At 51.5% G+C, this 12,859-nt stretch overlaps 1 protein-coding gene across 1 annotated transcript; it reads right to left on the bottom strand.

Annotated features, from left to right (window-relative positions):
* Nucleotides 1-1,478: 1,478 nt before the first annotated feature.
* Nucleotides 1,479-7,265, bottom strand: HLX (H2.0 like homeobox). Its single transcript, XM_017526356.2, has 4 exons — nt 6,105-7,265; nt 5,179-5,358; nt 4,260-4,444; nt 1,479-2,344 (listed from the first exon to the last, which is right to left on the bottom strand). Exons 1-4 carry the CDS (start codon nt 6,709-6,711, stop codon nt 1,838-1,840), a joined length of 1,479 nt encoding a protein of 492 aa, XP_017381845.1. The 5' UTR covers nt 6,712-7,265; the 3' UTR covers nt 1,479-1,837.
* Nucleotides 7,266-12,859: the final 5,594 nt, after the last annotated feature.

Below are 12,859 nucleotides of genomic sequence, written 5' to 3'. Positions count from 1 at the left end.
GAAGATGGGGGCCCTTGTGGTATGCTCTTTTCTCTTGGCTAAATTGTACAACTCTGATCACTCCGCCCCACCCCATTCTCACTGCTCTTGACTCATCTCGATTTGGGGACTGAGGAGGTTGGCTAGGTCCGGAAATGACCATCTGTGCATCCATGTGTTGGCTCTGGCATTGCTTATGTATCTAGCTCTGCAAGCAAAAGAAGGCTCAATCTGCCGCCTCTACTTTACCCCTGGGTGGAAAAGTCTAGAAAATGGAGATCCTCGAATGAGCTCCAGGGGAATGCCTAAAAGTGGAGGAGATAAGCAAGACCAAGGACCGCTGGGAACTTTCCCACTCTGGCCAGGGGACTGAGGTGTGTCCTAGGCTCTCGGATCTCAGCATTTCTCCTCAACTCATTCTGAGTACTGGCTCTCCCGCCTGGATGCTGGGTCTGCAAAAGATCTTATGTCCTTGCAGACACAAGGTCTGCAAGACTGGCACTGAGGCTGGTCAGGATTTCCCAAGGAAATCTATCTGTTACAAAATCTCCACAAAGAGCTTTTACCAACTCTGGACATTTCATAGTTACAAGGGGGAGGACAGGTCTTAGAGAGGTTTCACCCTTCAGCTTTAAAAGAAACAAACAAAAACGTTGAATTGCCCATCCTAGTAGCAGTGTCAAGGTTTACTATATATTTTCCAGCTGCAGTGGATGGGGAAACTGCCTCATGACTCTCGGCAGCATTCAGGAGAAAGAACTCACCTAGGCACCTCCAGTGGCCAAATTGCAAAGGAAGATTTTTGTGAGCGTGAGGGAATGGGGGATGCAATTTCATAGTTCCATCTGTGACCATATATAGGCCAGGAAAATCTAAATTCTGATCTTGGCTGTGCCTCTGCTTAACCTTGAAGAAGTCACCCCTTTGTTTGACATCTTTACAACCAGGCCCCTGGCACTCAAGCTTCCAGCCCTAACCACTGTGGCATGCCTGTCCTTTCCTCTGCAACATTACGAATCTGTCCAGCGCCTCTACACTATCCTGGAGCAAGGGAAAGTTTGTGCAGGGAGAGCCCCGTGGCCTCTGGGCCAGAGCTTCACGTCCACCGGGTGAGTACAGCTGTGCCTACCTTGACCCCGCCTGGCAGCACTGCCTTCTCCATTCCAACTCTGCATATTCTAGGAGGGCACACTCATTTCATCCATACTCTGGATGGGAAAACCATCTGTTGCACTGGCCTAAGAGTTTCTATAGCCTGCTCCATTCTCAGGCTCCTCAGGTTCTCAGAGGGCACTTTCTGTGGCAGTTGGCACTGGAAACCTGTTAACTAGAAGCCTCCAAGCCCAGATTCCCATCTCTGATGTCTGTAGCAAGATGGCTCTGAGGTTGAGCCACTTCCCCTGAAACTCCAGCCTCCCACCTTAGGCTTCCGCTTGCCCCAGGGAATCAGGTCCTGTTGGAGAACTTGGGCCTTAACAATCCCCAGCAAGCCAAAGGCCTTTACAAACCGTAGTAAACTTTTTATTTACAAGTTTAAGGCGTCTTAAGTGCCTTGGAGCCACGACCCCTGGGGCGAGTCAGAGGAACAGTTTAGTCAAACACTTCACAGTTTAACCAGCTTGCTTCCGGAGAGAAGTGTTCTGCTGGCTAGGGGGACACTGGAACTCCCCTCTGCTCTGGGCAGTGTCAGCTGCAGCCTGCCGGAGCCATGTAAGGCTAAGCGTGAATGCCAGGAGGTATATACTCCACGCTGCTTCTCCTGCCCTGCCAAGTCGCCAACACTCACAGTCAGCACAAAACCCAGCCCATGGCTGGGTGACTACACGCAAGGCCTGGATCCCATCCTCCCTAGTCCAGTCTATAAGCCGCCAAGCGCGCCTGGGGCTGGCTCAGGGCTTTTGGGAGCGCTGCCGGTTGTGGGCTGTGGCACAGGGAGAAGCTCCGAGGCGCCGGGGCCGCCAAGGCTGCTGGGGCAACCGGCCCCGGTGCTGCTGCTACTAAGGCTGCTGGCGCTGCTGAAGCTGAAACTGCCACCGCCGCCGCTGCTCCCACCACTCCCACCATTGCTGGCGGTGATGAGAGCGCCGGTAACCGGCGCCTTAATAACTGTTGTTTGGTGCAGAGAACGCTCAGACCCCTCAGTCCGCTCGGTGTCGCTGGGGGCCATGTCCAGTGACTCGGAGTCGCTGCTCTCGCTCTCAGCGTCGCCTTCGGAGCGGCTGGGGCTCCTCTCATCCTGCTCGCCATCCGCAGCCGGGGCTCCACCTGATGGCTTCTCGCCAGCCTCCTTGTCCTTGTCCTTTTGGGCCTGGGCCTCCTTGGAATGCCGCCACTTCATCCGGCGGTTCTGGAACCACACCTTCACCTGCAACGCGCCACATGGGGAGAGAAAAAGAGACACAGAGATGAGACACAGGTCCACTCCAATCCGACTCGCTTGCATACAAAAGCAACCTCCCCCGGGTGAGAAAGCAACGCTTACCTGGCGACCTTACCAAGGACCAGGCACTGTGGTAGGCGCATGTGCCAAGGGGCAGCCCAGGGGAACACAGGAAGCCAGGAATCCTGGCCTGGGGAACCCACTAAGACCGTTTTCAAAATGCAACCCTCAAAACCCAGGACTAAAATGACCTGCGTAACTGTTGGAAAGGCAGATTCCTATACCCAACCCGCAACATACTCTGTCTCTACTCTAAATCCACGTTTTGTTGTTGTTGTTTTTTTTTTTCTGTCAGGACCCCCATGAGAATCTGATTAAAGTTATGGACTCCTGGACCAGAAAAAATACACATATACCCAAGATTTTGCTCCCAATGTCAAGGGTTTGGTGAGCCAGGGTTAAGAATTCCTATTCTAAGTTGGCCTCTCTTCTACTGCCACTACCCAAAGCAAGTCCCTACAAAAGCAATACGTTTCTTTCTTTCCTTTTTTTTTTTTTTTTTTTAAGAACTTGGGAAGCAGAAAGGAAAAAGGAGTTTTAAAGTGTTAATCCCCGTAGGGTGGGGGCACTGTTGGGCTTTCACTAAGAAAGTGTTTCCTTCATGTGTTTGTATGCAAAAGCTGATAAGGACCCTGCCCCTGTTAAAGATAAACTAATTCTCCTGGGGGCTCAGAAAACACTGGAATTAAATGTGTGCAAAGTGAAAAAAGGGGATAGAGATGGGGCAGAGAATCTACACAGATATATACGATCCCTGGGGGGACGCAACGCGTCCACCCAAGTTCCAGTTTCGCCTTTAAAAATAACATCCACAGCTGGTGGGAAATGGCTGGACTCCTTTGGTGTGAGTAAGTGAGAAAGAGAGAGAGAGAGAGAGGAAAGAGAGAGAGAGAGAGAGAGAGAGAGAGAGAGTGTGTGTGTGTGTGTGTGTGTGCTGGGGAGAAGAGTTGTGTAATGGAGGACAGAAGGACACAGAGACAGCAGTTGGGGGACCAAGGAGCTAAGAAAAGGAAGCCTCTGGCTTCTGCCCTGCTGGGGACAGTCAGCACCCCAGGAGTCACAGCCAGCACTACAGGGTACACAAGGGTGACTCTTCCACAGTCAAAGCTTGAAAAGAAAAGAAAAAGCCCAGTTCTTAAATTTAAAAGAAAAAGAGAAAAAGTAATTCAGGCACTTTCCTGTTGTCTTGAAAAAATTCAAGTAGGCAGTACCTGCTGAAATGCTCTTAGGTATTCTAAGAAAATCATTTTTCTTTCTTTCTTTCCCTAACACCTTCTCTCCCTCCAGGTTTTCTTCAGAGCCTAAGCCTTGGAATACATGGCCGCTCCAAGCGGACTCCTTGCCCTCCTGGAGCTAACTAATTCCGTTTGAAATGATATTTTCACTTCCTCACAACTGGGGATTTCACAATCCAGCAGCAGCAGCAGGAGGAGGAGGAGGGAGGGTGAGAGGGAAAAAACTCAACAACAATCTCTTGCCTTTGGGTTTTTATCTTTTCTGAAATAAACTGCCTCCTACAGCGAATTGCACTACAGTTGAGTAGGTCAATGTTATTTCCAGCGGCCCTTTTGCTTTCTCAGTGGTTCTTTAGCCTGTTGGCCAAAATAAACATGCATTGCTTGTTGACATGCATCTTGGGGATGAGCCCTTCTCTCCGTCCTTCTCCCTCACCCATTCTCCACCCTCAAGTTGCCTAGTCCACAAAGTCTCTTGAAATTCAAGACCCTGCATTTCCACCGCAGGAGGCCAGTCGGCCCGCCGGGGTGGAGGAGGCCTGTGGGGCTAGGCCGCGCTGCTGCCCACCCGAGGGCGCTATGCGCTGGAGCCCGAGCTGCCTTACCTGTGCGTCGGTGAGGCCCAGCATCGCCGCCAGCTGCTTTCGGTCTGGCTTGGTCACGTATTTCTGAATCTCAAACCTTTTCTCCAGGCCTTTCCTCTGCAGGTTGGAGAAGACAGCCCGTGACCATGAGCGCTTCCTCTTGTATGTCTGCGGCATGGTGTCCTTCGTGAGCACAGCATAGGGACCTGCCGCAGGGTGGGAGCGCGGGGGAAGACAGACAAGAGGGCCGTTCAGTGCCTAGTGCAAGGCCTGTGTTAAGTCTTGAAACCGTTTGGTGTTAACTGTTGATTCCACCCTCATTCAGAAAGCCCTTCGTGCACACACCGAATGGCCCCTCTAAAGAGGAATTTTACAGCTCTTAAGGCGACAGTCGGAAGACCTAAAGCTGGCGTGGAGTGGAGAAGCCTGGCGGCTTGTCCTTTAATTCCAAGGGAAAAACATAAACCTCATGGGTGGCTATCAGGCCTACAAAGAGTACACAAAAATGTCCCTGAATGATGACAGCCCTGAATCATCGAGTGCGTGTGTGTGTGTGTGTGTGTGTGTGTGTGTGTGTGTGCGTATTCCTGCATGTGCCCAGGCACCCAGTCGTAAGCTCACCAAGCACAAGTGTTTGCGGTCATCCCAAAATGTGCGTATGTTAATAAGCAACATCAATGCTGCATTTTTCAAGCCACCCTCTGGGGCAAAAAGACTTCAAGAAAGCCCCCCTACCCCACGAGTCCACGCACACACTTTCTTGGCTCTCAGGTGCCCTTACCCCTTTTCCGGGGGAACCATCCGAAGCAAGCGCTAGCTTGCTGAGAAATCTTTCGGTTTCTCATTCCTGACTCCTTAACCTCCCGCCCCAACTGCGAGATTGTGACAATGCGGCCGCCCCCGGAGGCGTCAGTCCTGAGATTTCTGTCAGTCGGCCCACCTGGAAATGTGTCTTGGAACTGATGCTGAACTGAATTTCTTGGGTTCGAGCTTAAGGGACTCAGGATGGCAGAAGCCTCATTAATGGGATCTAGAGAAGCGAAGAACTGGCCGGCGGAGGACTGCAGGCCTGGGAGGTGCACCCCTGCGGGCCGTCCGCTGGTTAGCAGGGAGGTGAGATCTGGGGACAATGGAAAAGGAGAGCAGGTTACTTCTCCGGCCCACTCTTACTCTCCGCTGATTTGTTCCTCCCCTTCCCCTTGCCCTGGATTCGCTTTTATAGAGCGAAGTCACCGGAGAACTCGTCTCGGAGCTGAAACCTCCCTCTCCCAACAGTTGCCAAGGAGCCACGCACGAAAAGTTCCTGTGTGTCCCTCACGTCCACATGCATGCATATAGCAAGCAAAGGCTTCACATAACTCAGCTTACGGCCTCACTTCCACGTGCCTTCCAAGAATTCCACAGACCCAAAGCCTCCTCCGAAAGGAGGCCCCACTCTGCCTGCTCATCTAGGCGGTTTTGTTTTTTTATTTACATTTCCTGGGTGAAATTTTTACTAGAAATCAGATATGGGAAAGTGTTTCCCAAAAATGCTTTACCTGTCAGAAAATATAATTCTGCCTCTAGTTACATTATTAAAGGGATCATAATTATTTTAGCAGATAATTACACCAACCATTTTTATGAATATTAATTCTAAGACGTGTTTTTAAAGCATCCCTGGAGTCATTTTTTGTTTTACATAGAACAGGTGAGTTTTAGGCCTAATGTTCTGTAGTTTTCTTACAACTCATTTTCTTCTCTCCCATTTTACTGGTTTGTCCTTAATTGTAAAAGCACTCAAAGTCACCCTAAGCCAGCCCGGGGTCAGGGGAGTGTGTCAGGGCCGTGGTCAGAGGCCTGCAGCCTCCCCCGCCCAAGACTTACCTCTCAGCGTATTGCCTTCTTTGACTTTTGGGTCAAATTCTGCAGATAAAATGCGGTCAATTCCAAATTTGAGGTCTTTGCTGGAGGGGCCCGGGGCCGAGCCACTGTGGTGGGGGTTCGGGACCACTCGCGTCCCTGAGGCCGGGGGCTGCAGGGCGCTGGCCCGGGGCGGAGGCGGGGGCTGTTGCTGCGGAGGCTGTTGCTGCGGCGGCTGTTGCTGCTGCTGTTGTTGCTGCGGGTGATGGTGGTGGTAGGCGGCAGAGAGCGGAGACAGCCGCTGAGGGAAGCCAGCCGGGACTTCTGAGGGCGCCACCACTGGGGTGGGTCGAAGCGGGGATCTGGCGGCCGCTTGGAAAGAGGCGTGCGGGTGAACCGAGCCCAAGTGCGCGGTGAGGGCGGCGGCCGAGGCCCCTGCCAGGCCCTCCGGGGCCGCCCCGGGGTCCCCCAGGCCGGCGTGCAGAATATCTGCGATGCAGAAGGAGGGCTTCTTGACGGCGGCGGGGTCCAAGGGGAAGGAGCAGCCTCCTGGGCCGGCCGAGGAGCAGTAGGCGGCCGACCAGAGGCTGAAGTTGGAGGCGTAGAAGGGAGCCAGCCCGGCTGCGAACATCCTGGCGGGGTGAGCCGCGCGGCTGCCGCAGTCCGGCGGGACCGGGTGGGTGGGTGGGCGCGCGGGGAGGGGCGCGCGAGTCCGGGAGAAGCGGCCGCAGCCGAGGACGATCCGCTTTCGCTTGTCCGCCCGCACTGGAGAAGAGAGGCCGGGAGCCCGAGCGCCACCGAGGAGGAGGCGAGGGCCGGATCTCCGCCGCTCACCGCCTCGCTCCCTGGCCTCGCTTTAAAGGCGGCGCGGCGCCCGCGCTCACTCCCCGCGGGCTGGAGGCTAGCGAGGGGCGCTGGGGCCGCAGGGCGGGCGGGGAGCCGGGGAGACGGGAGCCGGACACCGCAAGAAAACCCAAACAGCTAAGCCCTAAGAGCTAAATTTAAAACAACAACAATAATAATCCGTTAGTTGGGGGGTGGGGGAGAGAAGTAATAGAAAAAAAACTCGTCTCTAAAAACTCCCAAAGTTTTGGCAGGAGCTTTCGAGTCAGGCCCGGGGTAGGACCTCGATCCGAGCGCTCATTGGCCATCCCCGTGACCAATGGGAGCCGGGAGTGGAGGGGAATTAGGAGCGAGGGGCGTGGCCGGGCCCGAGCCACGCCCCGACCACGCCAAAGTGTTTGCTGTGGCCGCGTGGACTTAGCAGGGCACAGCGCAGCGCGTCTTGCTCCTCTGCGCAGGGGGCAGGCAGCCACTCCGGAGGGCTGACTGTCTTCTAACTTCTGCAGCTCCAAACTGCCATGGGGCAAGGAGAGCTGGTCACAGGAGCTTTCCTGAAGCGCTTGTAGCCCGGGGCGAGTGGGGGGAGTAGGGAAGGAACGGTTATCTCACGCTTCAGGGCGAAATAAAGCCAGTCTCCCGGTGGAGAGCAGAGCGCGCTTTTGGCCCCTTCGCTTTCCTCCTCTTGGCCTCATTCTGCTTTTATTACAGGAGTCTGTGTCCTCGGCAAAGCCCTCCATCTTTCTTTCCTGGGCCCCTGCCCGAATGCTGCGGCCCTGAGTCCCGGCCCAACTCAGCACCGCGTCCGCCCCGTGCCTCCCGGGAGATCCTCGGCAAAGCGAGGAGGAGGGGCGGCCGCAAATTAGTTTTCTTCTGAGCTGTCACACAGTGACAACTTGAACGAGTGACTTTTCAAACAAAATAAGATGGATGGCTCCAAACGTCTCCCTTAGACCCAGCCAAACCTTTCCCCCGAGCCTCAGACACTACAAAACAGGCTGCCTCCCGAAACCCGGGAGAGGGGCACGCTCGTTTCCTCCTTTGCTGCACGTTGTAGAAAATGTTAGCCTCCCTCCTCCACCACATCTCCAGATCACGTGGGGTTCGTTGTTTTGCAAGTGCCCACAAGAGCAGATTTCCGTGGGGTTCAATACTGCTTTCAATTCTGTGACAGTTTCCCCAGGAACCCCTTGAGCCTGGTCGCAGGAGGAGCTGCAGTGGTAGTCAACGTCTTCCATTCGCGCCTTGAGTCTTAGAACACAGGGTGGTGGTAGTGGGGGCTTTGTGCAACGTCAACATCTCTATTTTAAGAATTCGTTCTCTTTTAAATTACAGTCAGAATGGATTTCCCCACCCCTCTCCCAAACAAACCACAGGCCACCCGGATGAGCTGTTCTTGCACATTTTCAGGAAGAAAATAAAATAATAGCAATAATGAAACCACGAAATATTTTGTTTTCGATTGCCCTAATAAGCAACTCCTAACAGAGATTCTGTGGCATTTTTATTTCCCTTCAGCACTAAGGCTCCTCACCAAATAAACCCGGAAAGGCAAGTGAACTTGCCATGCCTATCTCGAGTTCAGGATTTGGGCTTAGAAAATTAATTTCTGGTGACTTCTCTAGCCCCTTGACGCAGATGCTATCCTTTTAAGCTTTTGACTTTTTCCTGGAAAATTATCAATCACTTCCGAACTGCCAGCACTGAGATCTTTCCCTCTCTCTCTCTCCTCCTCCCGCCCCCAGCTCTCCCGCTCTCCAGCTCTCTGTTACTGAAAGGTTTTCTTCCCCTGCTCCAGGCAGCCAGGAGAGAGGTGTTATTTCCAGAGATGGGTATGTTTGGGTGAGGGTAGGGGTACCTGGGGCGAGAGGCATAATAAGACCAGTGCTTTTGGGTCAAGCTGAAGGCAAAGGAGCAAGAAGTACAAGGGCACTTGAGGCGCTGGCTGAAGGTTCTGGCGAGCCTTCGGTGGAAGCGTGTGTAGGGGAAGCCATGAGCGCTTTCCTTTCTAGTGCCACTTCCAGTTTGATTGCGATTCTGATTTGACTGCAAACATTTAGACGTCGGCCTAAGCCCAAACTCACAGTTGTGGAAGAGGTGCCTTTACTCCTTACCGGAGGCGGCGCCGCGCGCCCTCACCTTCTCTCTAAGAAATAAGACTCCCCTACCCGCTTTCATCCTTTCCAAGGTTTGCGAGGCTCTGGGTTGGGCACGGGACGCAGACCCGGGGGAACGCGGGACCTCGGGGTTCCCTGAGGCGCTCGCAACTCGCACCTGCCGAGATTCAAGGCCCAGAGCGTTGGGCAGACGTGGCGAAAGCGAGACCAGAGGGCCGCCCACTCTTCGCTTCGCAAGCCTCCCTTTCTCCACCAGGCCAGCCGCTGGATTGCAAGTTGCAACTTCGCCAGCGCACCCCTTGCTCTCCCAGGCCCTCGGCTTCCTTGCAACCGCATCGGCGCCATCCGAGGCCTTAATTCCAGCTCCCGGAGGCAAACGCGAAAAACAAGTCTTTGGAGCGACCCCCCGTCGCCCCCTCTACCCCTTCCCCAGGCCCAAGCCTGGCCCCTTCAGGCCCCTCGCCCAGTTCTGAGCCCGCAGACTCCCGCCCTCCTCACTCCCCACACTTTAGAATCAAAAGCAGCAGGAAACCCTGGGCTCGCCGGAGTTCAGGTCATCTCCTGTTTTTGATGGGCTCAAACTCGGACTAAATGAGCGGATGTGCCTGCGAGATGGGTCTCAAAATAGAAGCGGCCTTAGTATTTTAGGATACTGCAGAAATCCTTATTTCTTCCGGAGAAAAACTCTATAATGACTCCTAGCACTTCCCCTTTCAATATTTGTGCAACTTTATCTCCACCGGCAAGTTGCTCGGGTGACGCAAATCCGCCCTTGTGTATTACAACTACCAAAATAAATGCGCGGAAATCAATTCCCTTCTAGCAATGAAAATATAAATATACAGCTGCGACTTTCCCCTTTAATCTTTGCTTTCCGAGCGGCTCCGGGCTGTGGCGAAATGAACTGGCCCAGAGCTATTGAGCCAGGCAAGGAGGTACTGAGGGCAGAGGCGAGCTCCCCAGGTCCTGGTAGCCATTGGAGTTGAGGCTCTAGCAGGAAAGAAAAAGGCCTGGCTAAATCGAATTAACTTGAGCTTGGTCTACACAGCGGAGACGCTAACTGTGGCCTCATTTTGTGGAAAATGCTGCATTGGCTGGGTTTTCTGATCATTCTGACTGCTGTCTTTAATGCTTTCAACTCACCCCTTCATTTTTCCTAGTTAGACGCAGCCAAAGACGATCTCACCATACTGGGAATGGATAAGATCAGAGAAAGTTCGTTTTACAATTTAACAATATAGCTTCTGGGGATTTAGGATTTAAAAGGGACCTGATGCAATGACTGAGGCAAGAGATGGGTTTCAACATCCTTGGGTTCTCCCTGTCTTTGAAGCCTCCATATTTAAATCACCAGTGCAGATTTTTGGCCCAAAACAAGAGATACAGTTCCACACTTAGCATAGGTCAATTATAGTGAACGTTGGACCTTGCATATTATAACTCTGCAAGAGCTTGAACTGGCTATATCTGCTCTCTGTTTTGCTTTTTCTTGTACATTCTGGGCAAAATAATGTGCAAGGCAGTTGTTCTGTGGACTTGGGAACCCCTTTCCCCTTAATTTCAAATGTTCTTGCAAATATCATGCCTACTGGCTTCAAAAAAAGAGGTGGAAATAATTAAATATTTGCAATCAGAAAGAAAAAGAAACACAGCTTATCCAAGTACTTGAGAATTTGAGAAATTTGCAGCAATGTAGGAATCTGAGTATATTGTGCCTGTCTTTCCGCCAGCTGGAGATTTATGGACCACTGGGCCCAGGAGTCATACTTAGTGGTGGATACGGGAGTTCTGTTCTTTGTGGGTGCCAGATACTAGAGATTAGGATCCTAATGACCCCCTATAGACATTCCCCCCACCCACACACACTTTGGCCTATGCTAAGTAGGACACAACTCTCTTTTCTTGGAGACCTTCGAGTTATTCTAGAATTTCTGAGTTTTTTAGAAGAGTTGGACTTTGCTATGGGGTGGGAAAAGCAAATAATGCAAAGGACTGCAAGCATCCATAGCTATTTGATTTATTCTTTTTCCTTTTATCCATTTCCCAGATGTGGCAGACTTGCAGGTGGCCAGCCCTTTATTTGGCTGTGGCCCTGCCCTTGAACTTTAGCCACAGGTCTTGCTCCAAAGTGTCAGACAGCCTTTTGGCACTGATCCCATTTGCCCTTTCCTCACCGGGCTTCTCACATATTTTTCTTCCCTCATTACTAAGATATACCACTTTATATACATCTCTCTCTCTCTCTCTCACTCACACACACACACACACACATACACACTGGGAATCTTAGATATGTAGGGGGAAGGAAGGCAGGCAGTTTGGGATTTGCTCCTGTTTCAAAGAGCTGCTTCTCTGCTTCTCCAAGTCATCCCCTCTACATCCAGCCAAGAAAGACCTCAAATCTTATAAAACCTATGGCAGGACCCATTTCAGCATGGCACATTATAGCAGGCTCATATACGTTTGCAATGAAATCATAAAAGTAAAATGTGAGAGACCATCTGTAGCATATATGAGCTTAAATACTTCACTGCATGGGCTTCTATTTAGTAGCTTTAAACGGGGCTCTCCCACTGCCAATACGTTAGCCACTCACCTTGTAGAAGCTGGATTTGTTGCCTGAATTATTGAATCCAAATGGCTGGTTGTTAAGGTAGGAGAAGGAAGAGTAGGTGAAAATCATATATCCAAAACAGGGAGGGATGAAAGGCGTTTCCAAAGCAGTATTTCTCTAAACAAACAAGTCTTCTTCCCTTTGAGACAGGTTTTCAAGTTAGAGCACAGGTTCTAAGGCCAGAAGAGGGACTCAGGTCCAGACTAAACAGCAGACATAGGAAGGGATCTTCTGAAGGGAGAGGATCCTGGAGCCAATGAGGGGGATTTTGTAGATAAAGCCGAAGTGGTGTTGTCCCCATCTCAGTGGTCCCAATCTGCCCACCAGCACCCACCAGAACTGGGACAGCCCTGGATTTAATGACGGACTCCCCCCAGCCCTTTCCCAGCCCACCAGGCCCAGGCATCTCCCTCCCTGGAGGAGCCCACCTAGTACTGAAAGTTGGTTCTCTGCTGACACCTGCTGGACCTTCTCTACATTGTTTTCTGGCAGTAACCATCCCGTGCCAGCAACATTGTTATGATGAAAGTTGACTCTTCCTTTTGCAAAAATGCAGGTTTCTAAAATTGGCTTTGACTAGCAGCTGTTTCCTTCCATATTGCAACAATATGGGAAGATATTGTACTATGTGTTTAAAATCACTAGACCGGGTAAGGGAAGCAGTCAGGGTTCAGGAATAATGCTGTGTACATTTTACAGATCTCAAGGCCAATTCACATTCATTTTCTCACTTCTTTAAAATAACCAATTGCAAGGATGCCGATGAGGGATTATTATCCCATTTGACTTTAGGAAGTTGGTCCTCAGAAAGGTTAAGTGACTTGCCCGAGGTGACGTAGTTAGGAAATGGCGTTGGAGGGAACAGAGGTTAGGTTTTCTGGTTCATCAACCAGTACTATACCAACCAGCCAATTTCTTCAGGGGAAACGGTTTATTCAGAGGAAAAATTCTCTGCCCTCAATCAGAATGTGTACTGGTTTCAAACAAGGAGCTGGAAAAAAGAAGTATGTCTAACCCAGATCTTGCCACAGAAACACCATTAAACAAGGGCAGATTGGTGACCACATCGTTAATTTGTGACTAGCAGTATTAGGAGGACACTGGATTCAGAATATTTCTCTTCCTTTCCTTTCAGGGAATCTGCAGTTTTACTCCTGAAGGCTTATTACTTTAGAGACAGGGCCCTGTGATATGAATGAGTATATCTG

This window comes from Cebus imitator, unplaced genomic scaffold (assembly GCF_001604975.1).
Source record: "Cebus imitator isolate Cc_AM_T3 unplaced genomic scaffold, Cebus_imitator-1.0 Scaffold42, whole genome shotgun sequence".
Classification (NCBI taxonomy): Eukaryota; Metazoa; Chordata; class Mammalia; order Primates; family Cebidae; genus Cebus; species Cebus imitator.
This window is presented reverse-complemented; position numbering and strand designations above follow the sequence as displayed.